The sequence below is a fragment of the Mobula birostris genome, chromosome 5, assembly GCF_030028105.1.
Source record: "Mobula birostris isolate sMobBir1 chromosome 5, sMobBir1.hap1, whole genome shotgun sequence".
In the NCBI taxonomy this organism is placed as follows: Eukaryota; Metazoa; Chordata; class Chondrichthyes; order Myliobatiformes; family Myliobatidae; genus Mobula; species Mobula birostris.
Window position 1 is genome coordinate 191,298,495 of NC_092374.1, and position 27,402 is coordinate 191,325,896.

Sequence of the window (27,402 nt, forward strand, 5' to 3'; positions counted from 1 at the left end):
CTATCATAACCAGGAATCGGTGTAATCAATCTGAACTGCACTCAATTCCAGACCAAATACTGAGTAATTTGCCTTTAGTTACAAAGATCAAAATGCTCCAGATATGGTCTTACAGGAGTTTTGTACGAGACCTTTCCATTCCTATACCCACATCCCTTTGCAATCCATATAGTATAGGAGCAGAATTAGGCCATTCAGCCCATCGAGTCTGCTCTGCCCTCCTATCATGACTGATTTTTAAAAATCTTATTCTCCTGCCTGCTCCCTGTGTTCACTGCTTTATCAGTCATGAACCCATCAAACTCGGCTTTAAATATCCCCAGCGACTGAGCCTCCGCAATCCTCTTGGGCAATGACTTCCTCACATAAGACAAACAAGCATCTGGCTGAAGAGATGCCCCCTCAACCTGGTTCTAAAGAGACGTTCCTCCGTCCTGAGGCTGTGCCCCCCGGGACGCTGGACTCTCGTGTCACGTGAGTCTATAGTCACTTTACACTCGTGTCGTAACTGTTTGTGTTCCGTCATGTGAGCATTAAGGCATTTAGCGAACCATCACACCAGAGCCTCTGACTGTTCACAGTTTCTAGCTTCCCACTTCAACTTGTATTGACACAGGAGGAGGCTATTCGGCCCATTGGGCTCATGCTACCTCCCAGGGGAAAATCTCATCGTCCCCTTTTATTCTTCCTACCAGGATAAATAATCTCACATTTTCTTCCTTTATGTTCCATCCACTTGCCCACTTCCCTGTGTGTGTCACCCTGCAAAGATCAGTGTCACAGCCACTCTCCCATCTCCAGCACACTACATACCTTACACACTCCCTTTACCTAAATGACTCATGTAGCTTGCATGTCGCGGTGTACCCAGTACTCAGCCCAGTTAGTTTCAGTTCCTGAGAACCGACTTGCTGAGGTTGATGGGCTTTTGGAGACACAGACTGTGCCTCCAGCACAAAATAAAACACAAGAATAAGTTGGGGGGGGTGCAGGAGGACTGATGGTGCTCGCTGCTGTGTTTGGGAGAGGACAGGGGGCTTTGGGGGTTCTTGCATTTTTTCTGTCATTCATTCTTTGGGGATTTTTCTTCTGTTTCATGGATGTCTGTGAAGAGTAAGAATTTCAGGTTCTATATTGTATACCTTCTCTGATATTAAATGGGACCGTTCAACAAGTATAACTGCAGGCCGCCCAAGGTCGGTGAGACAGACGCAGATAGACGGCTTCACCGACCACCTTCGCTCCATCCGCCACAGGCCGTCTGGAGCTCTCCATCCCAGCCATTTTAATTCTCCCCTTTCCCTCCCCAGCATGTGTGCCCTCGACTTCCCCCACTGCCAGGGTGAAGCTAAGCACAGCCCGGCGGCTCGAGCTCCCGGTAACTGTTCCACCAGGATCTCTTTCCTCTCTCCCGATCCAGCTGGCCCCCACCGCCTTGGCTCTCTCCCTCCCGCTTCCTCCCCCAACTTTTTATACCAGCAACCTCCCGTCTTTCTTTCAGTCCAAACTGACCCAAGTGGTTCATTCCCCTTCACAAATGCTGAGCTTCCCCTGGCTTTTAGTATGTTGGTCGGCGTTTGTTGGGTGTCAAGAGATGTTGAGTTCAAGATTCAATCAGGTTTATTGTCATACACACCGGTACGGTGAGGTACAGGTACAGTGAAAAGTTTTCTTGCAGCATTTCAGGCACCGCAGACAGAATATAAGTTATATATAAAATTATACAACACAGTGATAAGAAAGACTGCAAAACAAGACCATCGTACAAAAAAAACCAACTCAGTCGAACACTAGTAGCTGAAGAGATGGTCCATAGTGTTCCATGGCTGAGGCAGGTTTAGAATTGTGCAGATTGATTCAAGAACCTAATGGCCGAAGGGAAGTAGCAGTTCCTGAACCTGGAGGTGTGTGGAGGTATGGTTCTGTTCCTCATACCTGATGGTATCTGTTCCTGAATCTGGTGCTGTGGGGAAAAAAACTAGAGGTAGACAGGAAAATGGGAGTTTAGATGCAGATGAGAAACGGTGTAATTGTACAGCACAGGCTGGAGGGAGCGGGGCAAGATGAATCTCCCCAAAGCTGCTGATGTGTTTTGCTGTGGACCATGTCTGGAATTGTGCTGTGTGTGGGTTTGCATACGTTGAGTTCCTCTCTCGAGCTGTGTGGTTTACAGGCTGCTTGTGAAAAATAAGTTGGTTGTTTTGTGGGAGGAAGCAAAACGGATGAATTTGCATTCATGTCAGTCCTTTTCTGGCCTTGAGTCATCTCCAAGTGCTGCCCAGCCAATGAGGTGCTTTCGTGAGGGGGGAAGTTGATGCAGCATCCTCTCAATACAACAAACAACTGAATGGCCAGGCAGGGGTTTCTGTGACGGTGGTCGAGCAGTACAGGCAGGCACCAACTGAAAGTTCAGACGGAGCTGGTGTAAGAAATAAGGGGCGATTTATTAAAGACTGGTGCACAGCAGGAGACTAGCCAAAGCTTGTCTATTGGAGAGGAATTGGGTACAGCGTTTGTGTTCTGAGTTGACAAGATTACCAGGAAAACTGCAATTTGATAACAGAATTGTGGCTACAGGAAGATTAAATGACGGACTAGGTCCTGATGACAGAATGAAATGATTCTCCACAGGTCTAACAGCAAATCCAAGTTTCTGATATGCGAGTGACAAAATTAGTGAAGTTTCTGAAAGCAGGGTGTTGTCACTGCTGCATTCGGTGACTCTGCTTTTGTCTGTAGATCCCTGTTTCCACATCAGCACAATCTACATCCCTATTTGTTAGTTAATAGCCCTCACTGTTCTTTACCCCACAAGGGGTAACTGTGAGCCAGAGGCACGTACCCTGCTATTGGACAGTGGAGGAGAAGGCCCCGAAGGAGGGGACCTGCCTGTGGCTCACAGTTCTCACTACTACCACGGACCCTTGTCACTGAGAATAAGATTTGGCTCCCAGCATCTCTCACAGGCGCCCAATTCCTCTGGTGCCGTGTTTCCCGCAGCTGACACTTAGAGCATAGAGCATCACAGGTCTTTCAGCTCATGATGGTAGCTGACCTTTAAACTGTGAGATCCATCTAACCCTTCCCTCCTACATAGCGCTCCATTGTTCTATCGTCCACGTGCCTATCTAAGTGTTAATTAAGTGCCCCCTAATGCATCTGCCACTACTACCCACCACTTACTGTGTGAAGAACTTACCCCCACGCTTTCCTCCAATCCCCTTACAATTGTGTCCCCCTCAATTGAGAATTTTGATTGAGGTGATTAATGAGAGCAGGGCAGTGGGTGGTATCTACCTGGATTTTAAGGGATTTTGGCAACGTCCCTCACGGTCGTGCTGGATCCTGATACCCTTAACACGAGGAATTCTGCAGGTGCTGGAAATTCAAGCAACACACATCAAAGTTGCTGGTGAACGCAGCAGGCAAGGCAGCATCTCTAGGAAGAGGTACAGCCGATGTTTCGGGCCGAGACCCTTCGTCAGGACTAACTGAAGGAAGAGCTAGTAAGAGATTTGAAAGTGGGAGGGGGAGGGGGAGATCCAAAATGACAGGAGAAGACAGGAGGGGGAGGGATGGAGCCAAGAGCTGGACAGGTGATTGGCAAAAGGGATATGAGAGGATCATGGGACAGGAGGTCCGGGGAGAAGGAAAAGGGGGAGGGGGGAAAACCCAGAGGATGGGCAAGGGGTATAGTCAGAGGGACAGAGGGAGAAAAAGGAGAGTGAGAGAAAGAATGTGTGTGTGTATATATATATATATATATATATATATATATATATATAAATAATGGTTGGGGTACGGGGGGGAAGTGGGGCATTAGCGGAAGTTAGAGAAGTCAATGTTCATGCCATCAGGTTGGAGGCTACCCAGACGGAATATAAGGTGTTGTTCCTCCTTCTTCGGAAGTCGAGAATGAAGCGTAAAACCTGTTGCGTGCGGCTGGTTTACTAAGTGCCTCGGGGACGAGAAAGAGGAGCCGAGAGAACAGAGGAAAAGCTAGTTGTGGTTGTCTCAGACTCTGACTAGAGATAAACAATATGACAGTGATAACAATTAACCAGTAAAACAGGCAGATTCAAGTAGCGTGCTAATTAATGAAAACCAAGTTTCTAGAAAAACACAGAAGTAACTGTACTGTAATTACTGGAAAATTCTTTGAGGAATTACATGTTACTCTCTATGGTGGGTGGAGGCTGCTGATGCTTTCATTTTGCTGAGGTGAGGGGGAGGGGTGTTGCTTTGCTGCTACTTGTGTGTGGGAGGGGCTTCAGGTTGCAACATTTTTACTGTCACTCATTCTCTGGGGCACTCTTCTGTTTTTGTGGATGTCTGCGGAGAACAAGAATTTCAGGATGTATATCGTATGCATTCTCTGATATTAAATGGAACCTTTGGACTGTACAGGAGATTATATAAAAATACAGGCAACCATAGGAAAGTTAAAGTAAAATGAAAGTAACAGTTCTGCACCCCGATCCAACAGTGGGCTCTCTCAAAGGGTTAAAAAGCATGGGATGCACGTTTGCAGATGTACTGCATATAAAACTTCGGTTAGAATTCACTTTGTGATATCGTGCGAAGTTGTGATCGCTCCTTTAATGGAAGGATATCGAGGCTCTGTAGACTGAGCCAGAAGAGATTTAACCAGGATGCTGACTGGATGAGAAAGTCTGAGCTGTCAGGGCAGGTTGGACTCACCTGGATGGTTTAGATTCCAAGCTGGCTTGCCCATAGGAGACAGGTGGTAATGGTGGAAGGGTTTTACTCTGGCTGGAGGTCTGTGACCAGCGGTGTTGCGCAGGAAAGTGACGGAGCCCGGACTGCAGACTCGGGTCCTGAGCACACCTTCCCTTTAAGAAAAAGCAAGGAAAATGTGCTGGATTGAAACGCAGAGGCTTTCCATCCCCACTCTCAATTCAGCTTCATCAGATTGGTCAATGGGCACCTGCTCAGTATTTTCCCCTCTCTTTGTGCATGGCTTAGTTAATTTATTTTATATCTATTTATTTTAATTGATAGTTTTCGTTATTATGTATTGCATTGTACCGCGGCCGCAAAGCAATAGATTTGACGGCGTATGCCGCTGATACTAAACTTGGTTCCGATTCGGTCAGATCAGTGCTGGGGCCTCTGCTGTTTGTGATTCATATAAACGACTTGGATGAAAGCATAGGTGGCTGGGTTAGTAAGTTTGGTGGAGTCACTGCTGGCGTAGAGAAAGAGCAGAATACGGAGAAGTTACAGATCTGGGTGGAATGATGGCAGACGTTGCTGAAACCGAACAAGAGTGAGTCAGTGCACTTTGGGAGCTCAGATGTGAGGGGAAAGAGTACAGTAAATGGTGGGGCTGTTAATTGCACTGAGGTACGCAGGGATGTTGAGGAACAAGTCCACAGTTCAGTTGAAGTCATGTACAGAGCTAAATAAAACATTGTTCCTCTGGGGCCAAGGTGCAAAGAGTCAGACACAACACGTAGAGTCAGACACAGCTCACATATAGAACATAGAATAGTACAGCACAGTACAGGCCCTTCAGCCCACAACGTTGTGCCAACCCTCAAACCCTGCCTCCCATATAACTCCCCAATTTAAATTCCTCCATATACCCGTCTAGTAGTCTCTTAAACTTCATGAGTGTATCTGCCTCCACCACTGTCTCAGGCAGTGCATTCCACGCACCAACCACTCTCTGAGTAAAAAACCTTCCTCTAATATCCCCCTTGAACTTTCCACCCCTTACCTTAAAGCCATGTCCTCTTGTATTAGCAGTGGTGCCCTAGGGTTATAGCTATGATTGGGCATGTAGAGTCAGACACAGCTCAGATATAGCTATGATTCGGTACATAGAGTCATAAAACAATATTCGCACTGTTATAATAACACAAACTGTTGTATAAATATGTGAAAGAGTGTCAGCAAGAGATGAAAAGTGACCGGTGCAGGATGAGAGTGTGTCTGTGCGTTGTTGGGGGGTAGGGTGTTCAGACATGGTATTACACGTGTGCCGGGTGGTAGCAGGATGTTAAGAGATCTAACAGTCTGGGGGAAGAAGCTGTTACCCAGCCTGACAGTTCTGGTTCTTGTGCTGCGGTGCCTTCTGCAGGAGCTCAGAGAGACTGTGGGAAGGCTGGGAGGGGTCTTCGACAACGCTGCAGGTATATGTCCTGAACAGGGAGGAGGAGAGACCCTGATGATGCTTTCAGCATAACTCCCCGAGCGTGACTACGCAAGCAGGCAGGGTGATAAAGAAGGCAGGTGGCGTTCATTGCTCGAGGTGTTAAGTATTAGCCAAAAGGAAGTCGTGTTGCAGATATATATATATATATATATATATATATACATAACCCTTTGGTTAGGCTGTTCTTGGGAGTATTGCGTGCATTTCTGGTCGCCCCATGACAGGAAGGATGTGGAGGCTTTAGAAACTGCACAGAAGAGGTTTACCAGCAACTTGCCTTGATTAGATGGTATTATCTGTAAGGGGAGGTTAAGACAGATTTGGTTGCTTTTATTGGAGAATCAGACGCTGAGGGGAGACCTGAACGAAGTTTGTAAACTTGTGAGGGTATAAGTCAGAATCCTTTAAGCAGGGCAGAAGTACCACAAGACATATGAGATGTGTAGGACAAATCTTTTACACAGGGGGCGATGGGTGCCTGGGGTGCAGTGGTGGAAGCGGATACAAAGCTTTTCGATAGGCACGTGAGCATTCAGCGGGCTGAGGGATCTGGTCCACGTACAGGCAGGAGGGATTTAGTTTAATCTGGAACCTTGTTCGGTGCAGACGTCCACAGACCGAGGGGCCTGCCCATGTTCTATGTCGTATGTTCCGTGGGTGTATCCCCCTCAGGTAGCGCAAGCACGTTTGATCTTCCCCACCCCACGAACCACTGGCAGAGGTAAGGAAGCACTGAGCCACGGCTGACCCTCGGCACGCTGCAGTGTACCGGTCGGCTGCCCTATTTTCTGCCCCAAGCAACAGTGAGACCGGTTTGCCCACTGTATTTTGCCCCGGCCGCAAGTGCCCGTCCAAGGACAGTCCAGTGTTGGTCGTGGACTGGGCATTCCATCTCCCTCATCCTCTCCACCACCCACACGACGCTTTACACTCCAGCCGACCCCGGTTCAACTCCCGCCGCTGCCTGTAAGCAGATTGAGCGTTCTCCCTGTGACCGCGTGGGTTTCCCCCTGGTGCTCCAGTTTCCTCCCACAATCCAAAGGCGTACCGGTTGGCAGGTTAATTGGCAAATTGTCCTTTGATTCGGCCAGGGTTAAGTCGCAGTTTGCCAACGTAGGAATGGGGAGGGGAATTGAAATGGCTGCAGCCAGGAGTTAGGGCCAAAGGTGTTGGTTGCCCAGTCTACACCTGACTGTTTTTTAACCCCCTTTCTCCCACCTTCTCCCCATAACACTTTACCAATCTAGAACCTATCAGTCTGTGCCTTGTATATAATGACTTAGTCTCTGCAACCCTTTGCAATGCTGAATTCCACAGATTCGCCACCCACTGACTGAAGAACTTCCTTCTCATCCCTGTTCTAAAGGGACGTCCTTCTATTCTGAGGCTGAGTTCTTGGTCTTGGGATCTCCCACTACTGGAAACATCCTCTCCAGGTCCACTCCAGGCCTCTGTAGTTCAACCCTTTCACAGAAACTCCCAGCTGCAAAGTGACTAACAGCATTGCCCACATCCCAAACAGGAATTGGGAAGTGACTGCAGGAAGGGGAATTCCTTTGGAAACACCGGGTGATTGTATCATAGGCTGAAGGGTTAAGTTCAGTCCCCAGGGGAAAGGCTTGCAATGTGTTTGTGGACACTGAAACAATGACTGGAAAATATTTCAATGCTTTCCTTGAGGGAAGTATAAATTGGTTCAATCCCAACGAATGCACGAAGTCCTGAAAAACAAGGTGATTTAGTAGGTCAGTACCGGGAATCTGCAGCGACTCGAGAGCTGGAAATTGTTTACCCTCAGGAGGTTAAGGGTCATAGTGTTTTGAAAGGATCGGCTGGCTGGGGTGGGGGTGAGTTGTTTCCACTGACATTATAAAAAAACAGATTGATGGTGATGTTGCAAGTTCCACCAAGGGTAACGAGAGCTTTTTCTGCACTTTACCCAGAAAATTTGTGATTCGGAAAATACTGCCCGCAAAGCAAGTGGCACCAAGCAAAAGCTGAAGTAGATAAACGATGAGGGGGAGGCCCAGCGAGTCTCCAAAGGAAGTGGGGAGAGGCAGTGGGGGTGGGGGGGAGGTGATGAAGAACATCATTCTTGCAAAGAGCAAAGCGGACGGGCCGCCGTTGAGCTTTATCTGTCCAGCGTTGAATATAGATCAGCAGGAGCGATGCTAACATGAAGCTGGTTGTGAAAGGGTTGAAGGATGTTAACATGAAGCTGGTTGTGAAAGGGTTGAAGGATGATGATGCCAGACGGTGACATTTAGTGATGAGCTGGAGGTTAGGAATGCAACTTCTGCTGTTTTCCCTGATTTGCAGGCTAGAATCCTGCCTGGTGAAACATTCAAGTTTGCCAAGAGAGAAGCCCCAGCTCACTCAACCTTTCCTGATACGACACGTTCTGTAAATCTGAAACAAGTCGGCATGCTGGCCTTCGTTGAGTATAGGAACTGGGACGTCGTGTTACAGCTTACAAGGTGTTCAGTGAGACCTCACTTGGAGTACCGCGGGCAGTTCTGGTTGCTGAGTCGGAGGACGTGATTAAGCTGTGGAGAGGGTGCGGAAAAGATTGAGAAGCATGTTACTGGGACTGGAGGACGTGGGCTATAAGGAGAGACTGGATAGGCCGTCACTGATTTCCCTGGAGCAAAGGCGACTGAGGGGTGATGTTGCAGAGGGGCATGGATAAAAATAACGTGGAGGGCCGCAGAGTGAGATGGAGAACTAAGACAACAGGCGTATAGAAATGAGGTCTGAGCGTCTCTGCACAGTGCTCACTCAATCCACGTTCGCCTTCTCCATTGTGGACGAGGTGCTTCAGAGTGTAGCACAGACCCTTCGGCCCACGGTGTCTGCACTGACCATGAAGCAACCCAAGCTAATCCCATCTGCCCGCACATGTCCCTTATCCCTCCATTCCCTCCGAAATCACATACTGAGCCTGTTTAAATACATCTTAAATACGGTCAGGTTCAAGTTTAATTGTCATTAATCATGCACGTGTGTACAGCTAAATGAAACATCGTCCCTCCGGGCCAAGGTGTAATAGACAATACACAGAGTCACACACGCAGCACATCGAGGATAATAATATTATCATATCTGGGGCCACCACTTCCCCTGATGTGCCTATTTGAATGCCTTTGAAATGTCACTTCCTGCTTCCACCCTCTCCCCAGGCACCAAGTGCTCTCTGTTTTGAAAAAACAACACCTCATAACACCTCTGTGAACTCTTCCCCTTCTCACATTTAACCTATGCCCTCTAGCATCTGGCAGTTCCACCAGCTAGTAATCCCAACCTCTGCTTGTACTTCCGGAACGTAAGCTGTCCAGTTCCTTCCAGAGAAGCGACCTACCCCATTGACTATTTGCCCATCCCGTTGGTGCGATCTCCCATTGATTCTGTCTCGGTTATTGGATTTATTGAGAATGCCCACAAGCAAATGGATCTCCGGGTTATTTGTGGTGACGTATATGTACTTCCTGACGGGCTGCATCACTGCCTGGTATTGGGTGGGGGGCTACCGCACGGGACCGAGAGAAGCTGCAGAGGGTTATAAATTTAGTCGGCTCCATCTTGGGTACTAGTCTACAAAGTACCCAGGACGTCTTCAGGGAGCAGTGTCTCAGAAAGGCAGCGTCCATTATTAAGGACGTCCAGCACCCAGGGCATGCCCTTTTCTCACTGTTACCATCAGGTAGGAGGTACGGAACACTGAAACCACACACTCAGTGATTCAGGAACAGCTTCTTCCCCTCTGCCATCCGATTCCTAAATGGACATTGAACCCATGAACACTACCTCACTTTTTTAATATACAATTACTTCTGTTTTTTTGCACGATTATTAATCTATTCAATCTACGTATACTATAAATTGATTTACTTGTTTATTTATGATTATTTTATTTTTTCTTCTATATTATTTATTGCATTGAACTTGCTGCTGCTAAATTAACAAATTAATCCCATTGGTGCGGCCTTTCGTAGATTGTGTTAAGGTTATTGGATTTATCTACCTGCCAATAGGTGCAAGATCATAACGAGGTAGATTGTGAGGTCAAGGGTGCATCTTATCATACCGGAGGTCCATTCAATGATCTGATAATGGGGATAGAAGGTGTCCTCGAGCCTTCAGGCTTCTGAATCTCTTCCCCGTTGGGAGAGGGGAGAAGAGGGAACGTCTTCCCCCAGGGTGGGTGAGGTCTTTGATTATGTTGGCTGCTTTACTGAGGCAGCAAGGAATATAGAGAAAGAGTCCGTTGACAGGAGGGTGGTTTCCTGTGACGTGTTGAGCTGTGTCAACAACTCTCTGCAGTTCCTTGCAGTGTAGGGCAGAGCAGAGAAGATGGGAGAACTGAATACAGGGAAGCGAGGGACAGAGGGGAAGGTGTGGTCAGGATAGCTGTGGATATTGGTTCTTAGCTCATCTGCTGGGACCGGAAGCTTCAACGTCAAAGTGGAGTTTAATTGTCATGTGCGCCAGTACATCTATGCACAGGTGCACTGAAAAACTTGCTTACAGCAGCCCGACAGACACAGAACACACAGGCTGTGGAGGGGCGAGTCAGGGGGACTGTGGGAAAGGGAGAGAGGGTGGAAACTGGCAGTCACGTTGGTGAAACTTTCCAGTTCCAACTGAGACCAGCAAGTACGGTACGGTACCAGCAGAAGGGGAGTGGAGTTGTCTGATCTATGCATCCCACAGAGATGGTCGTAACTTGAATTGCAGCGTTCAGAATCAGATTTATTATCACAGATTCCTGTCTTGCAACGTGTTGTCTTATAGCAGCAGTACAGTGCAAAGACATAAATTACAAATATCAAATAAATAAATCATGCGGAAAAGAAGAAATAATGGGGTCGTGTTCATGGACCGTTCAGAAGTCTGACGGTGGAGGGGAATCTGTTCTTGAATCACTGACTGTGGGCCTTCAGGCTCCTGAATCACTGACTGTGGGCCTTCAGGCTCCTGAATCACTGACTGTGGGCCTTCAGGCTCCTGAATCACTGACTGTGGGCCTTCAGGCTCCAGAATCACTGACTGTGGGCCTTCAGGCTCCAGAATCACTGACTGTGGGCCTTCAGGCTCCAGAATCACTGCAGACATCCCACCCTGCAAAAACTCATTTCAGGGAGATAGCACCATCAATTTGCGGGAGACTTCCGGGAGAGGTGGGATGTCTGAAATAGAGTAGCTCCTCAGCAGCTAACCAGCTAGTTTAAATAACGTTAGCTATGCTAATGAACGAATGACACCTGTTAAACTCACCTCAACACGTCTTTTACAGTCTTGACCCACCATGGGCAATAGAAAAGTCACTGTTGCAAACAGTGCAGCGAGCAACACTGTCATTATTTTGACCCCTATTAGGCAGGGGTACACTTTAGTGTAGTCTGGGGTGACGTACGTTTTATATTTTCTTTTTTTGGAACACTCTGCCATCGCGTGCTCTTGCTCGCGCACTGTCTCTCTCTCTCGTGGTCGCTCTTTCTCTCTCTCACGCTGTCTCTCTCCTCTCTCTCTCATGCTCTCTCTGCCCCTCGCTCTCTCTCACTCTGTCTCCCTCTCTCTTGCTCGCTCTCTCTCTCTTTCTCTTTCTCTTTCTCTCTCACTCTCTCTTTCGCTCTGTCTCACATTCTCTCTCTCTCTCACACTCTCTCTGTCTCTCTCACACTCTCTCGCTCTCTTTCACGCTCACTCTGTCTCTCGCTCTCGCGCGCTCTCTCTCTCACTCTCTCTTTCGCTCTGTCTCACTCTCTCTCTCTCACGCTCTCTCTTTCACGCTCGCTCTCGCACTCTCTCTCACTGTCTCTCTCACTCTCGCGCGCTCTCTCTCTCGAACTCACGCTCTTTTGCTCGCTCTCAAAAAAATTGATTTCTGTGATATTGTATATAACTTGCGGGCATCAGGGAGCCACTATCAATATGCGGGAGACTCCCGGAACTTCCAGGAGAGGTGGGATGTCTGGAATCACTGACTGTGGGTCTTTAGGCTCCTGTTTCTGAATCACTGACTGTGGGTCTTTAGGCTCCTGTTCCTGAATCGTTGAGTGTGGGTCTTCAAGCTCCTCTACCTCCTCCCCATTGGAATCAATGAAGAGGCCGTGTCCTGGGTGGGGAATATCCCGAGTGGTGGATGCTGCCGTCTAGGTGTGCCTGCTTTTGAAGCTGCCCTTGCCGGTGGGGAGGGTTGTGCCCATGATGGACCTGACTCTACAACCCTCGGCAGCCTCCTCTGACCTTGTGCATTGGAACTCCACGCCAGGCGGTGGTGCAGCCAGTCAGAAAGCCCTCCACCACGTACTTATAGAAATCTATAGGGGTCTCTGGTTCTATACTGCATCTCCACAAACTCCTGACCTAGTCGAGCTGTCGCCTTCCTCCCACCAAATCGGACCTCTTGCTCGGAGAAATTAAAGATGGCAAAGTATTCCTGGTGTCTTTCTATCCCTGATGAAGAGCCTCAACCTGAAATGTCGACTGTTTATTCCCCTCCATAGAAGCTGCCTGACCTGCTGAGTTCTTCCAGCGTTGTGTGTGTGTTGCAACGTGACCTGTCCTTTCCTTTCTCAGCATGAACAGTTAGCAGTTGCCATGGGAGGATGTGCTCAGACACTACTCAGGGGCGGCTGGAATGCCGTGTACCGACAGTACAAGCTGTTTTACTGGACGTTTACCTGTTCAACAAGATCCAGGCAGGTTTGTCCTGACGGACCATTTCCCTCAGTTTTAGAAGGAAGCTTCCTGTTGGGATTTATTGCAGTTTGTTCTAAATGTTCTTCCTTTTCAGACTGTCAGCAGTGCCAAAGAGACCAGTGTTTATTGTCTCTCCTCGGTTCTGTTTTAGACCGAAGCCCAAAGCCACCAACGCCCCTCCGCTCCTCCCCTACCACCTCCCCACCCCACCCCGCCATCAAAGTTCACGGCCCCAAGAGTTGCAAAGTAGAGACGCCCCAGCCAGCTGACGCTGGAATCTGGAGCAACGCACGATCAGCTGGAAGAACGCAGCAGGTCGGGCAGCATCTGCGGGAGGGGAGGGGACTGGCAACATTTTGGGTGAAGGACTGGGAGCCGAGGCAGTGATTGGTGGACTGAGGAGGGGTGAAAGGTGACTTGCCGGTGGTGCCATCTAGGGATTTACAAAGTAGGCTGGGAGAGGCTGATGCAAGCACTGGCTTTTGGTGGCCCTCTTCAACTTCAGTGGGGAGCAAAGTGTCTCAGGGTCACACGGTGTCAGAGGGTCAAAGTGTCTCAGGGTCACACGGTGTCAGAGGGTCAAAGTGTCTCAGGCCCTTCAGCGCAATGCACCCATTTGCCCAAGTTTGGCCTCCGTAAAACTCTCCTGGCGATGCACCTGTCCAAGGGCTCTCTTAAATGCTGATAATGTACCTGCTTCAACTGCTTGAAGAAGTTGCCCCTCGAGTCCCTTTTTGAGAGAAATGAGATCTCTCTTTGCAGCAACTGAGACTTTGAAGTGGCCTCTTACAACAGAAGGAAGTCAGGAGGTATCAACGTAATCTGAATCACATTTACTACCAGTGGTTGGGTGGGACTACAACCAGAGGTCATGGGTTAAGGGTGAAAGGTGAAGGGTTTAAGGGGAACATGAGGGGAAATTATTTCACTCAGGGGGTTGTGAGAGTGTGGAACGAACTGCCAGCACAAGTGGTGCATGTGAGCTTGATTTTAATGTTTAAGCGAAGTTTGGATGGGCACGTCAATGGTAGGGCTATGGTCCCGGTGCAGGTCGGTGGGAGCAAGCAGTCTAAGTGGTTTCGGCATGGACTAGATGGGCCGAAGGGCCTGTTTCTGTGCTGTACTTCTCTAAGGCTCCATGTGTCATGGAGATTGTTTTTGCAGCAGCAACATTAAAACAAAACTGTACAGTACAACATTAGATAAATAATGCACAAGAGAAATAAGACAGTGGTGTTCATGGGTTCAGGGGCCAGCCAGAAATGTGATGGTGAAGGGGTAGATGCTATTCCTAAGACTCTGAGTGTGGTTCTTCAGATGGCACGAACGTGAAGAGGGCATGATCTGGTGGTGAGGGCCCTTCCTGGCAGGTGCCGCCGTCTCGAGGACATCCCTGAGGGTGGGGAGGGTTGTGCCGTGATGGAGGTGGCCGACACTCCAGCCCTCTGCGATCCTGTGCATTGGAGAAGCTGTGCCAGGCCGTGCTGGAGCCAGTTACAGTGCTCTGCACCGTACACTGGCAGATATTTGCGATCACTGATTCTGAAGGCAGTCACACGAAATGGCAATGGTTGGACAGACCATCTGGGCTCACGTCTGACATTACCTGGGTCCCTAACCTCTCCCTTTCTCTCCTTTTCCTTGCAGTTGAACATCTCTTTTAACGAGTCTGAGTCCATCTTCGAGTACCCGTCGGAGCTGGCGCTGCTGGCGGAGTTTGGCACAGGCGAGGACGAGGTGCTGCCCCAGGTCCGAGAGCCTCAGGAGGAAGAGGAGGAGGAGGAGGAAGAGGCATTGGTCTCTCGCCGGGAGGCGCCTGGCTCGCCCGTGGTCAGAAGGGCAGTCCGCAGGAAACCGCTGCTTGTAGGTAGGGGTCTCGGCGTGGATCAGGAGGAGGAGGCAAGAACGAAGTGCCCTCCGCAACCCTCCCAACGGGACACTTCCCAGTTGGGCTGTTCCATTACTGAGTGTGCCCTGCTCATAACCTTCCCCCCAATGTGTGTATCCCCCAATCCTGACACCAACCTCCAACATCACCATCTCTGAATCACACTCTCTCTCTGTCATAGACTGGGAACATCACCACCTCTAAATCACACTCACCCTGTATCATAGACTGGGAACATCACCATCTCTAAATCACACTCACCCTGTATCATAGACTGGGAACATCACCATCTCTAAATCACACTCACCCTGTATCATAGACTAGATACATAACCATCTCTAAATCACACTCACCCTGTATCATAGACTGGGAGCATCACCATCTCTAAATCACACTCTCCTTCTGTCATAGACTGGATACATAACCATCTCTAAATCACACTCTCCCCGTATCATAGACTGGGAACATCACCATCTCTAAATCACACTCACCCTGTATCATAGACTGGATACATAACCATCTCTAAATCACACTCTCCCCGTATCATAGACTGGGAACATCACCATCTCTAAATCACACTCACCCTGTATCATAGACTGGATACATAACCATCTCTAAATCACACTCTCCCCATATCATAGACTGGGAACATCACCATCTCTAAATCACACTCACCCTGTATCATAGACTGGGAACATCACCATCTCTAAATCACACTCATCCAGTATCATAGACTGGGAACATCACCATCTCTAATTCACACTCATCCCGTATCATAGACTGGGAACATCACCATATGATTATCTTTGGGAGATGATCATCTTTCGTTACATTGCTGGCCAATTTACAACACAAAGGCAGGATGGGGTGGGTTGTGTCCAGGGCCCTGTCATAATCCGGAGAATTCCCAGCCAGGAGGCTGGAACTGCTCACGTGTATTAAACTAGATCATCACTCTAACATGTTAGGAGGTTTCTCACCCCACTCTCCTCCCTGGCCCCACAGCTGATCACCAACCTCAGTTGACCTCAAAGAGTTCGAAGCTGGGTGTAGAATTTGTCATATTTATTTTGAAGTTTGCACTTAGAGAGCGAGAAATGGGTTGGCAGCAGGGCTTGGAGGTGTGAAGCTACCAGAAGGCCTGTTGCCATGGGAACACTGCCAGTGATTTTCAGTTTGTGGAGCCATGCCAAATGTCTTGAGAAAGCTCACCATCTTCTTTTGATGTGGAGTTTGTGACTAGGATCGAGAGCGATGGCTCCCTTACTCTAGACCTTACCTGACCATGCCTGCCCTGGGAAGGTTCGGATAGTGTAGAGGGAACCTTCTCCTCCAACCCAGACTGCTGCTGCCCTGGGGCTGTTTGCTGGGGCACAGAGGATGGACCTTTATTCTTCCAGGTTGTCCCCCGTCGCCCTTTGGCAATGTTAGGACAGAAGCAACTTTACTCTGTGTCCAACCAACAGGAATTCTGCAGATGCTGGAAATTCAAGCAACATACCTAAAAGTTGCTGATGAACGCAGCAGGCCAGGCAGCATCTCTAGGAAGAGGTGCAGTCAACGTTTCAGGCCGAGACCCTTCGTCAGGTCCTCTTCCTAGAGATGCTGCCTGGCCTGCTGCGTTCACCAGCAACTTTTATGTGTGTTTCTGTGTCCAACCTGTGGTTTACAATGTGCATTGTAGAGGAAGATTAGGTGGCCCATCGAATCCCCAATCACTGATTTTTCTGAGAATATTTCTATCTCCCCCATTCATTCACTCATTTTCCTGTAACCCATCTCACCCTCAGCCCACCTGCTGCACCCAGGGGTGCATATGGGATCATTTACAGTTAATGGGACGGTGCAGAGGGAACTGCAGAAAGCTTTAAAACCAACAGTACTGTGGGGTTCTCTCACGCTCTGTGAACGGTTAAGAATCATTTTCCAACAAGCATGCATATACAGAAACCTACAGGCGCGCGTGCACACACACACACACACACACACACACACACACACACACACACACACACACACACACACACACACACACACACACACACCCCAACATGCCACACGCTTACTCACACACAAATGAGCATGTACCCATTCACACACACTTTCATTGTCTTGTTCCGTTTTCCAGCCCTCAGAATGGAGGGTGGAACGGAGCCTAAACATTGGCAGAAAGTGGCTATTTTCGGGTAGGATTTCTGATGTACCCACAGGCTCGCTGTTTAGGTCAGAGACAGGGTGACCAACTGCGGTGTTAATTTACCAGGCTCACTAACTAATAAAGAGTTAAATAGATGTGAAAGATAGCAATTTCCAGCATGTGATTTTCAGTTTTAGATAACCAACTCCGTCTTCCCTTTTGCTCAAATTGTACTTCTCTCGTCCTGTGGAGAGCATTCTGACAGGCTGCATCGCTGTCTGGTATGGAGGGGCTACTGCACAGGACCGAAAGAAGCTGCAGAAGGTTATAAATCTAGTCAGCTCCATCTTGGGTACTAGCCTACAAAGTCCCCAGGACATCTTCAGGGAGCGGTGTCTCAGAAAGGCAGCATCCATTGTTAAGGACCTCCAGCACCCAGGGCATGCCCCTTTCTCACTGTTACCATCAGGTAGGAGGTACAGAAGCCTGAAGGCACACACTCAGTGATTCAGGAACAGCTTCTTCCCCTCTGCCATCCGATTCCTAAATGAAGCTTTAGACACTACCTCACTTTTTTAATATACAGTATTTCTGTTTTTGCACACGTTTTAATAATCTACTCAATATACGTAATTGATTTACTTGTTTGTCTATTATGCTTTATTATTATTATTTTTTCTCTCTCTCTGCTAGATTATGTATTGCATTGAACTACTGCTGCTAAGTTAACAAATTTCACGTCACATGCCGGTGATAATAACCTGATTCTGATTCTGAAGTTTTCCAGCCTCAGCAGAATCTCTTGTGTCTCGTTTTCCCCTTAATTCCTCGATCTATTTCTATAACACTAGCAGTTCCATTTCAGTAAACAGCCCAACTTTATCCAATAACTTGAGAGCAAATGAATGTTTTGTTTTTTTGCTTCTTGACCTTCTGGGCTAAGAGTGTAAATAGACATGAGTAGACTGGTGGGTCAATCTCCGTCAGTAAGCTCAGCCTCGGCCTCAACACCAGTTTCTTTCTCACTCCCCACATCCCTTCACTTCACTCCCTTGTAGTTTAAGTACCTGTCGGTCTCTGCCATGGAGATATTCAGTGATTCCGACTCAGGACAGAGAGTTGTGTCCTTCTGGTGGGGGAAATTGCCCCTCATCTTCATTTTACAAGGGAGGATCAGAATCAGGCTTAATATCATTGGCATACGTTGTGAAATTTGGTATTCTGCATATTATGTTCTCAATACATAATAATAAAAATCTGTAAATTACAGAAAGTATATATATGTTAAATTAAATAAATAATTTTTAAAAAGAGGGCAAAAGCAGTGGGGTAGTGTTCATGGGTTCAATGTCCATTCAGACATCAGATGGCAGAGGGGAAGAAGCTGTTCCTGAATCATTGAGTGTGTGCCTTCAGGCTCCTGTACCTCCTACCCGATGGTGGGAATGAGAAGAGGACACGTCCTGAGTCAGGGGGGTCCTCATTGATCGATGCTGCCTATTTGAGGCATTGCTCCGTGAAGATGTCCTGGATGCTGGGGAGTCTGGTGTCCATGATGGAGCTGACTGTGTTTCTAACTCTCTGCTGCTTTTTCTGATCCTGTGTGGTGGCCCCTCCATACCAGACGGTGATGCAGCCAGTTAGAATGCTCTCCATGTACTCAACTTGCAAGTGTCTTTGCAAGTGACATCTCAAATCTCCTCAAACTCCTAATGAAATATAGCCACTGTCGTGCCTTCTTCGTAACTGGATCGATAAGTAGGGCCCAGGATAGATCCTCAGAGATGTTGACTCCAGGAACTTGAAACCACTCACCCTTTCCACGTCTGATCTCTCGATGAAGGCAATGAAACTGTGTTCACTAGTGCTGTGTAGCCCCGAAGGGAAATATCCAGCTTGTCAAGTATCTGGATGTTTCCATAAATTCACTTTGCCTTCTGTACGTCCCTGAGTACAGACTCAACCTGATCGACCCCTCGTCATAGGAGACTCAGGAGATGCAGATGCTGGAATCTGAAACATTTAGGGGGTGTCACGGTAGCTTGGCGGCTAACGCTACACTGCACCAGCGACCGGGTTCAATTCCCACCACTGTATTCCCTTTGACCGCCTGGGTTTCCTCCGGGTGCTCTGGTTTCCTCCGGCAGTCCAAAGACGTACGGGTTAGTAGGTTAATTGTTCATGTGGTGTAATTGGACGGCACGGTCTCACTGGGCCAGAAGGACCTGTTACTGTGAGTGATTAAAAAAACAGTTTTGCCCCTTATCCTACTGCTCCCATCAGCCCTTCTCTTTCCCCTTCCTCACCCTCCTCATCTGCCCTTCACTCACAGATTCCTCCCTCCGTTTCCCCTCTCCACCTCCTGCCCTTTACTCACGGTCCACTGTCCTCTGCTGTCAGGTTCCACCTTCTTCAGCCCTGCCACCTATCATCTCCTAGCTTCTTACATCATTCCCATTCCCCCCTCCCATCGCCTGACTATCGTTCCCCGCTCACCTGCATCAACCTGTCACCTGCCTGCTCTTGCCCCACAACACTCTCTCCCCAGCTACCTCTCCTCATTCTGTCTGGTCCACGTGAAGGGTCCCGGCCCGAAACGTCGACCGTCCGTTCCCCTCCGGAGATGCTGCCTGACCTGTTGAGTTCCGACAGCCTTTTATGTCTGCTTGCTCTGGTTTTCCAGCACCTGCAGGCTCTCTCAATCCGTGGGAGAAATCCGGTGGCTTGAGCAGCATCCGTTGGGAGAAGTGAATTGTTGGCATTTCAGATCCTGCCAGGGTTTTGAACTGAAACGTCGGCAGTTCTTTCCTGCCCCACCACAGGAGCTGCTCGACATGCTGAGCAGTTTGTCACTCTGCCTGGTGAACAATTCTTCAGTGCCTCAAATGTAAACTCAGCTTTCTTCAGAACTTCCGTCGATGGAGGGCCTCAGACAGAAACACTGGCTGTTTACTCCCCTCCATCAATGTTGCCTGACTTGCTGAGATTCTCCAGCATCTTGTGTACGTCTTCAAGATTTCCAGCATCCATAGCTTCTCCTAAGCACAAGGAATTCTGCAGACGCTGGAAATCCAGAGCAATACGCTCGCAAAATGCTGGAGGAACTCAGCAGGCCAGGCAGCAAATATGGATGTTTCAGGCTGAGACCCTTCTTTGGGACTGGAAGCCAGATGGGCAGAAAAGGTAAAGGGCTGGAGAGGAAGGAATCCGATGGGAGAGGAGAGTGGACCATAGGAGAAAGATGAGGTGAGGAAGACCCAGGGGAAGGTGATAGGCAGGTGAGAAGAGGTAAGAGGCCAAAGTGGGGAATAGAAGAAGAGGGGAGGGGGGGGGGAAATATCTTTTACCGGAAGGGGAAATCGATATTCACGCCATCAGTTTGGAGGCTACCCAGACGGAACGCAGAACTTTCCAGTTGCCAAACACGGATTCAGATTCCCATTCCCATTCTGACAAGTCGGTCTGTGGCCACCACCTCGTCATGCCATGGTGGGGCTGCCCTTGGGCTGGAAGAGAAACACCTCATATTCTGTGTGGGTAGCCTCCAACCTAATTGCATGAATATCGATTTCTCCTTCTGGTAAAAAGAAATAACCTCCTCATCCCCTCTTCTATTCCCCTCTCTGGCCTCTTACCTCTTCTCACCTGCCTATCACTTCCCCCTAGGTTCCCTCCTCCTTCCCATTCTGCCGTGGTCACTCTCCTCTCCGATCAGATTCCTTCCTCTCCAGCCCTTTACCTTTCCCACCCACCTGGCTTCACCTATCACCGTCCAGCTATCCTCGTTCCCATTTCCCCCACTTTATACTCTGGCATCCTCTCCCTTCCTTTCTAGTTGTGGAGAAGGGTCTCGGCCGGAAATGTCGACTGTTTACTCTCCTTCCTTTGATGCGGCCTGGCCTGCTGGGTCCCTGCAGCGTTTTGTGTGTGCTGTAACATCTCGTGTTCATGGTTTGCTTGCCACCAGGCTGACCAGTCCATACTGAAGCACGCAAGGTCATGTGAAAGGGAGAAGTGTCACACTTGCAGACAATGTGCAAGAGCCAGGACAAGGTAGACTGGAAGGTCAGCAGTTCATCTGAATTGTACAAGGGGTCCCGTCAAGGATAGAAGCTGTGCTTGAGCCTGGTGTCCTCGAGCTTTTCTAACTTCTGCCTGATGGGTGGGGTGGGGGGTGAAGAGGGAATGCCCACAGACAGACAGCTACAGCACATTACAGGCCCTTCGGCCCACAGTGTTGTGTCAACCGTGTAACCTACTCTAGAAACTGCCTAGCACATAGCCCTCGACAAGCTCCATGTACCTATCTAAGAGTCTCTTAAAAGACCCCATTGTGTATCTGCTTCAGCCTAGGAAAAAGCCTCTGACTATCCACATGATCAATGCCCCTAATCATTTCATACACCTCTATCAGGTCACCTCTCATCCTCCGTCGCTCCAAGGAGAAAAGGCCGAGTTCACTCAACCTATTCTCATAAGGCATGCTCTCCAATCCAGGCAACATCCTTGTAAATCTCCTCTGCACCCCATTCTATGGCTTCCACATCCTCCCTGTAGTGAAGTGACCAGAACTGAGCACAGTACTCCACGTGGGGTCTGACCAGGGTCCTAAAGAGCTGTAACATTACCTCACGGCTCGTGAACTCAATCCCACGCTTGATGAAGGCCAACATGCAGTACTCCTTCTTAACAACACTGTCAACCTGCTCAGCAGCTTTGAGTGTCCTATGGACACGGACCCCAGGATCCTTCTGATCCTCCACACTGCCAAGAGTCTTACCATTTATATTATATTCTGCCTTCAAATTTGACCTACCAAAATGAACCACCTCACACTTATCTGTGTCGAAGTCCATCTGCCCAGGGTGAGAGTTGTGTTGATAATGGTGTCTGCCTTTCTCAGGCAGCAGGGAAGCGAATACAGTCAGCTGATGCTCCGAGACGTCATAAGATCTTGGCTGATTTACATGACCTGCAGTCACGATGATGCGTCTGTGCCTTGGAAACAGTTTCATTGTTAAAGTTGCTCTGCGGATGGGAGTTGCTGCCTTTGTTGATTGAGCCCTGGCAACGAGCCTCCTTCCATCAACTCCACACACTTCCTTCCTCCCGTAATCCATGTTGTTTTTCCCTTCCCTTCCCTTCACAGACGAGAGCTGCAGGTGATGTTGGACGTCCGCCACCCGACGCTCGACTTCCGTAAATGCCACTGAACTCTGCTTTAAGTCTCGTAAGCTGCTGAGGACCACATACCCAACGAGAACAAAGATAACAACCCAGGAGCCTTTGGGGTTTCCCTTCCGTTCACTGGGCCTGCAGTGGATGCCTCTGTCGAGGTGCTTCGCTTCCTCTGGGTGCTTTTCTCAGGAACGCACATCTCCACCAGGGCAAGTGGAACTTGTGACCACAGCCGGAGAGAACGGACATTGTGTGTTTATACTGTTAGGGGACCACTGCGGTTCCTCGCCCGAACGTAACTTCCCAAATGCCAAATCCTTTTTCCTAGCTTCACATGCCGGATTATATGAAGTTCTTGAAGAACGTAGGCTCCTGCAGGAAGAACAGTTGCCATGGTGATGTGTGTGTGTGCGTGCGCAAGTGAAGGGGGATTTGGTATGTCAATAATATTTATTCCTCCCCTCGTGTGTAAACAAGGGTGCGTGCTGTATTGTGACAGGGTTTCTCTCCGTGGGGAGACAGGACACTGGGCAGAAGTGAATATCCCAACCTTCTTGCAAAGGAGAAGGCCCCCCCCGCACCCCCACAGACCCGGGTGAGGGTGAAGTAAGGGCGACGGAGGCCTGGTACGGTCCAGACCTGGACCTCATCTGCGCTGTCGGAAGGTTCAGAATTCCCAGTGTATTTCGGACATGGGCAGGACCTCTCCAACATCACAACTGGGTCGCTGGCCATCCTGGAGCGAGCCTGCCATTCTCTTACTTCCTGCCATCGGTTTACGACCCTGCTCACCGCAAAGAAGGCTTGGAGACCCTGGGCCAGCCTCCCCCGGGATTTTCCAACCCTAATTCCTTCATCTTCCCTGTCTTTCTGCACAGCATTTTGGGAACTGGGAAAACAAGGAGGAGCCATAAGACTATAATACATAGGATTAGAATTAGCCATTCAGCCCATCGAATCTGCCCTGCCATGCAATCATGCCTGATATTTCTTTCTAACTTGCTTCTCCAGCCTGCCCTCCGTAAACCTTAACCCCCTTACCAATCACAAACCTCCTCGATCTCTGCCTCCACAGCCCTCTGTGACAACGTGTCCCACAGAGTCACCTCCCTCTGGCTGAGGAAATCCCTCCTCCTCTGGGTTCTAAAAGGACGTCCCTTCATTCGGAGGAGGATGTAACAATTCCAGCTACTTGTCCATCCTGGGATGACCGGTCCTGGTGAAAAGCAATCAGTGTGCGAGGAAACACATCCAACGGTACCTCCGACTCAGGAATTCTTCCCCCAAAATGACAGGGCTTTCCCCAACCCTCACCTCCCACTGGGCATCAGTGAGTATGTTGGTGTCTGTCTGTCTGTCTCTCTCTCTCTCTCTCTCTCTCTCTCCCTCTCTCTCCCTCTCTCTCCCTCTCTCTCCCTCTCTCTCTCTCTCTCTCCCTCTCTCTCCCTCTCTCTCCCTCTCTCTCCCTCTCTCTCCCTCTCTCTCCCTCTCTCTCCCTCTCCCCCCTCTCCCCCCTCTCCCCCCTCTCCCCCCTCTCCCCCCTCTCCCCCCTCTCCCCCCTCTCCCCCCTCTCCCCCCTCTCCCCCCTCTCCCCCCTCTCCCCCCTCTCTCCCCTCTCTCCCCTCTCTCCCCTCTCCCTCCTCTCCCTCCTCTCCCTCCTCTCTCTCCCCCCCCCCCCCCAAGTCATTCAGACACAATCCCTCAGAATAATCCTGGGAATTGTCCCACCTTCTAGTCATGCATCTCCTCTGCCTGGAAGTGGAATGCCACCCGGCTCCTGTTAATCAGAGGCACTGCACGGGATAATCCGTGACAACTGGCTGGTCCCAGGATCACTGTCAGGATATGAGATTTCCTAAAAAAAAACACCCCTCCCCGCTCCCAGATGCAGTCTTCCAGTCCATACAAGACATTCCCGTCTCCCAGTTTACAAGCTCCAGATTGTATGTGTTTTTTTTTAATATAAACTTTACAGTAGATTTTGTGTGGTGTGAATGTGAGTTTTTATTATGAGTTTGGTGTGAGTGGTTAAACGATGCATGCCAACAATTCAGCTGCCACAGCCGCATCCTCCTTGGAAGTGTATTCACACATGAACCTCAATAAAGTTTTGTAACTGGTTCAAGGGCAGCTGAAGTCCAGGTATTGGAGTAACAAGCAACATCAAACAGTACAATATCAGAACAGGCCCTTTGGCCCACAATATAAGCATCAGGCATGATACCAAGTTGAGCTAATTCTATCTGCCTGCAAATGAGACCATCAGGAGCAGAATTAGGCCATTTGGCCCATCAAGTCTGCTCCACCATTTCTTCATGGCTGATCCATTTTTCCTCTCGGCCCCAATCTCCTGCCTTCTCCCCCTGACCAATCTAGAATCTATCAACCTCTGCCTTAAATATACATAAAGACTTGGCCTCCACAGCCACCTGTGGCAAAGAATTCCACAGATTCACCACTCTCTGGCGAAAGAAATTCCTCCTCCTCATCTCCATTCTAAAAGGACAGCCCTCTATTATGAGGCTGTGTCCTCTGGTCTTAGACTCCCCCACCATCGGAAACTTCGTCTCCACATCCACTTTACTGAGGCCTTTCACCATTCGATAGATTTGAATAAGGTCACCCCTCATTCTTCATATCACAAGCCGTTCAATCCTGGAATCATTTTGGTGAACCTTCTCTGAACCCTCTCCAGTGTCAGCACATCTTTCTTAGAAAAGGGGCCCCAAATTGCTCATGATACTTGATACATACCTTGCCTTTTCATGTGTCTGTCTAAATGTCCCTTAAGCAACACCATCACACCTGTTCTCACCACATTATTTCATCCAGATTGTTGATGTAGATGTTAGAGGACCCAGCACCGATCCCTGTGGCACACCACTAGTCACGGACCTGCAATCACAGAGGCAACCCTCTACTACCCTGTCTGTCTTCTCCCACAAAGCCAACATCTAATCCAATTTACTACCTCATCCCGAATGCTGAGCGACTGAACCTTCTTGACCAGACTCTGGTGCAGGACCCTGTCAAATGCCTTACTAAGGCCCCTATAGACTACATCCACTGCCGTGCCTTCATTAAATCTCCTGGTAACTTCCTTGAAAAACTCTGTAACATTGGTTAGACACGATTTAGTACACACAAAACCATGCTAACTATCCTTCATTAGTCCAGTCTATCTAAATGCTTATGTATCTGGTCCCTTTGAACACCTTCCAATAACTTTCCCACAACTGATGTCAGAATCACCGGGCTATAATTTCCCGGCTTATTCTTAGAGCCTTTCTTCAAAATCAGAACAACATTAGCTCTCCTCCAGTCCTCCAGCACCTCATCCGCCTTTCCCTCAACTCCTCCCAGACTCTATATGGTGATATGTCCTTTAAAAAGGCAAACACAAGGAAATCTACAGATGCTGGAAATTCAAGCAACACACATCAAAGTTGCTGGTGAACGCAGCAGGCCGGGCAGCATCTCTAGGAAGAGGTACAGTCGACGTTTCGGGCCGAGACCCTTCGTCAGGACTAACTGAAGGAAGAGCTAGTATGGGATTTGACAGTGGGAGGGGGAGCAGGAGATCCGAAATGATAGGAGAAGACAGGAGGGGGAGGGATGGAGCCAAGAGCTGGACAGTTGATTGGCAAAAGGGATATGAGAGGATCATGGGACAGGAGGCCTAGGGAGAAAGAAAAGGTAGGGGGGGACCCAGAGGATGGGCAAGGGGTATTCTTCTCTATATTGGCGAGGCCTGAGGCCCTTCTATATATTGGCGAGACGCAGACTGGGAGATTGTTTCACTGAACACCTACGCTCTGTCCGCCAGAGAAAGCAGGATCTCCCAGTGGCCACACATTTTAATTCCACATCCCATTCCCATTCTGACATGTCTATCCACGGCCTCCTCTACTGCAAAGATGAAGCCACGCTCAGGTTGGAGGAACAACACCTTATATTCCGTCCGGGTAGCCTCCAACCTAATGGCATGAACATCGACTTCTCTAACTTCCGCTAATGCCTCACCTCCCCCTCGTACCCCATCCGTTATTTATTTATATACACACATTCTTTCTCTCTCTCCTTTTTCTCCCTCTGTCCCTCTCACTATACCCCTTGCCCATCCTCTGGGTCCCCCCCCCTTGTCTCGCCAATATATAGAAGGGCCCAAGAAGAAAGACAAGGGGGGGGGGGTCCCACTGACCCACACAACTGTCGGATGTACGTGGAAACCAAAGTACCCGGGGGGGGGGGGAACCCGTGGGGTCACAAGGAGAACGTACAGACCATATGCACATGCTGGGACAGACAGACAGACACACACACACACACACACACACACACACACACACACACACACACACACACACACACAATATAGTAAACACGAAAATTCTGCAGATGCTGGAAATGCAAAGCAACACGCACAAAATGCTGGAGGATCTCAGCAGGTGGGCAGTGTCTATGGAAAAGAGTACAGTCGATGTTTCAGGCAGGGTTCCCCTTCGTCAGGACTGGAAAGGAAGGGGGAAGATGCCAGAATGAAGAGGCAGGGGGAGAGGAAGGAGGGTCGACACACATGCATGCACGCCCCCGTCTCTCCCGGTCTAAAGATGTCCAATTGCAATGATTCTTGTGGGAAATTGTACATGTTTTCCCCCGTTCATGCCTTTCCTGAGAAAGGTCATAAGTGTGAGAGAGGTTAATGAATATTGAAAGTTTCTCCGTCATAAAGGAGTGATGTGTTTTCCCGGCTTATCACATCTGCCTGGAACTGTGACAGCTGACGAGGTGGGGAGGGGACCCGGGTCTCTGGAGCAGTCAGGCATCAGCCCTAGTCCAGTGAATCAATGTGTTGCTAGCAGTGAGAGTGTAGTGCCTGCAGCAGGGAACAGAATGGGAGCTTGACTGTCACAGTAGGGAGGCAACCGCTCGGCCCGTCCGTTCCATGCTGACCAAGGTGCTCCATCCCAGCTAGACCCACTTGCCAGTGTTTGGCCCATCACTTTCTAAACCTGTCCAATCCGTGTACCCGCCCAACTGTCTCGTGTACGCCCAGGGTATTGTAGAGGTCAGCACAACGCTATTACAGCCCGGAATGTCAGAGTTCAATTCCGCACTTTCGGCAAGGAGGTTTGTACGTTCTCCCCGTGACTGCGGGGGTTTCCTCTGGGTGTTCCGGTTCCCCCCGCAGTCCAAAGGCGTACCGGTTAGTAGGTTGATTGGTCATTGTAAGTTGTCCCGTGATTAGACTGGGATTAAATTGGTGGGTTGCTGGGCAGCTTGGCTCATTGGCCTGTTCCACACCATATTTCCAAA

At 49.2% G+C, this 27,402-nt stretch overlaps 1 protein-coding gene across 2 annotated transcripts in view; it reads left to right on the plus strand.

The window, feature by feature from the left end:
• The window catches only part of LOC140198161 (uncharacterized), a 33,719-nt gene extending 10,110 nt beyond the window's left edge, over positions 1-23,609 (plus strand). The window contains exons 2-3 of one of the 2 annotated variants that reach the window (XM_072259146.1): positions 14,531-14,746; positions 22,058-23,609. In XM_072259146.1, coding sequence (XP_072115247.1) covers positions 14,531-14,746; positions 22,058-22,111 — 270 coding nt within the window. In that variant the 3' untranslated portion in view covers positions 22,112-23,609. Of the gene's footprint in view, positions 1-14,530; positions 14,751-22,057 lie in introns of both variants that reach the window. The other variant, XM_072259147.1, reaches the window with a different exon arrangement.
• Positions 23,610-27,402: the final 3,793 nt, after the last annotated feature.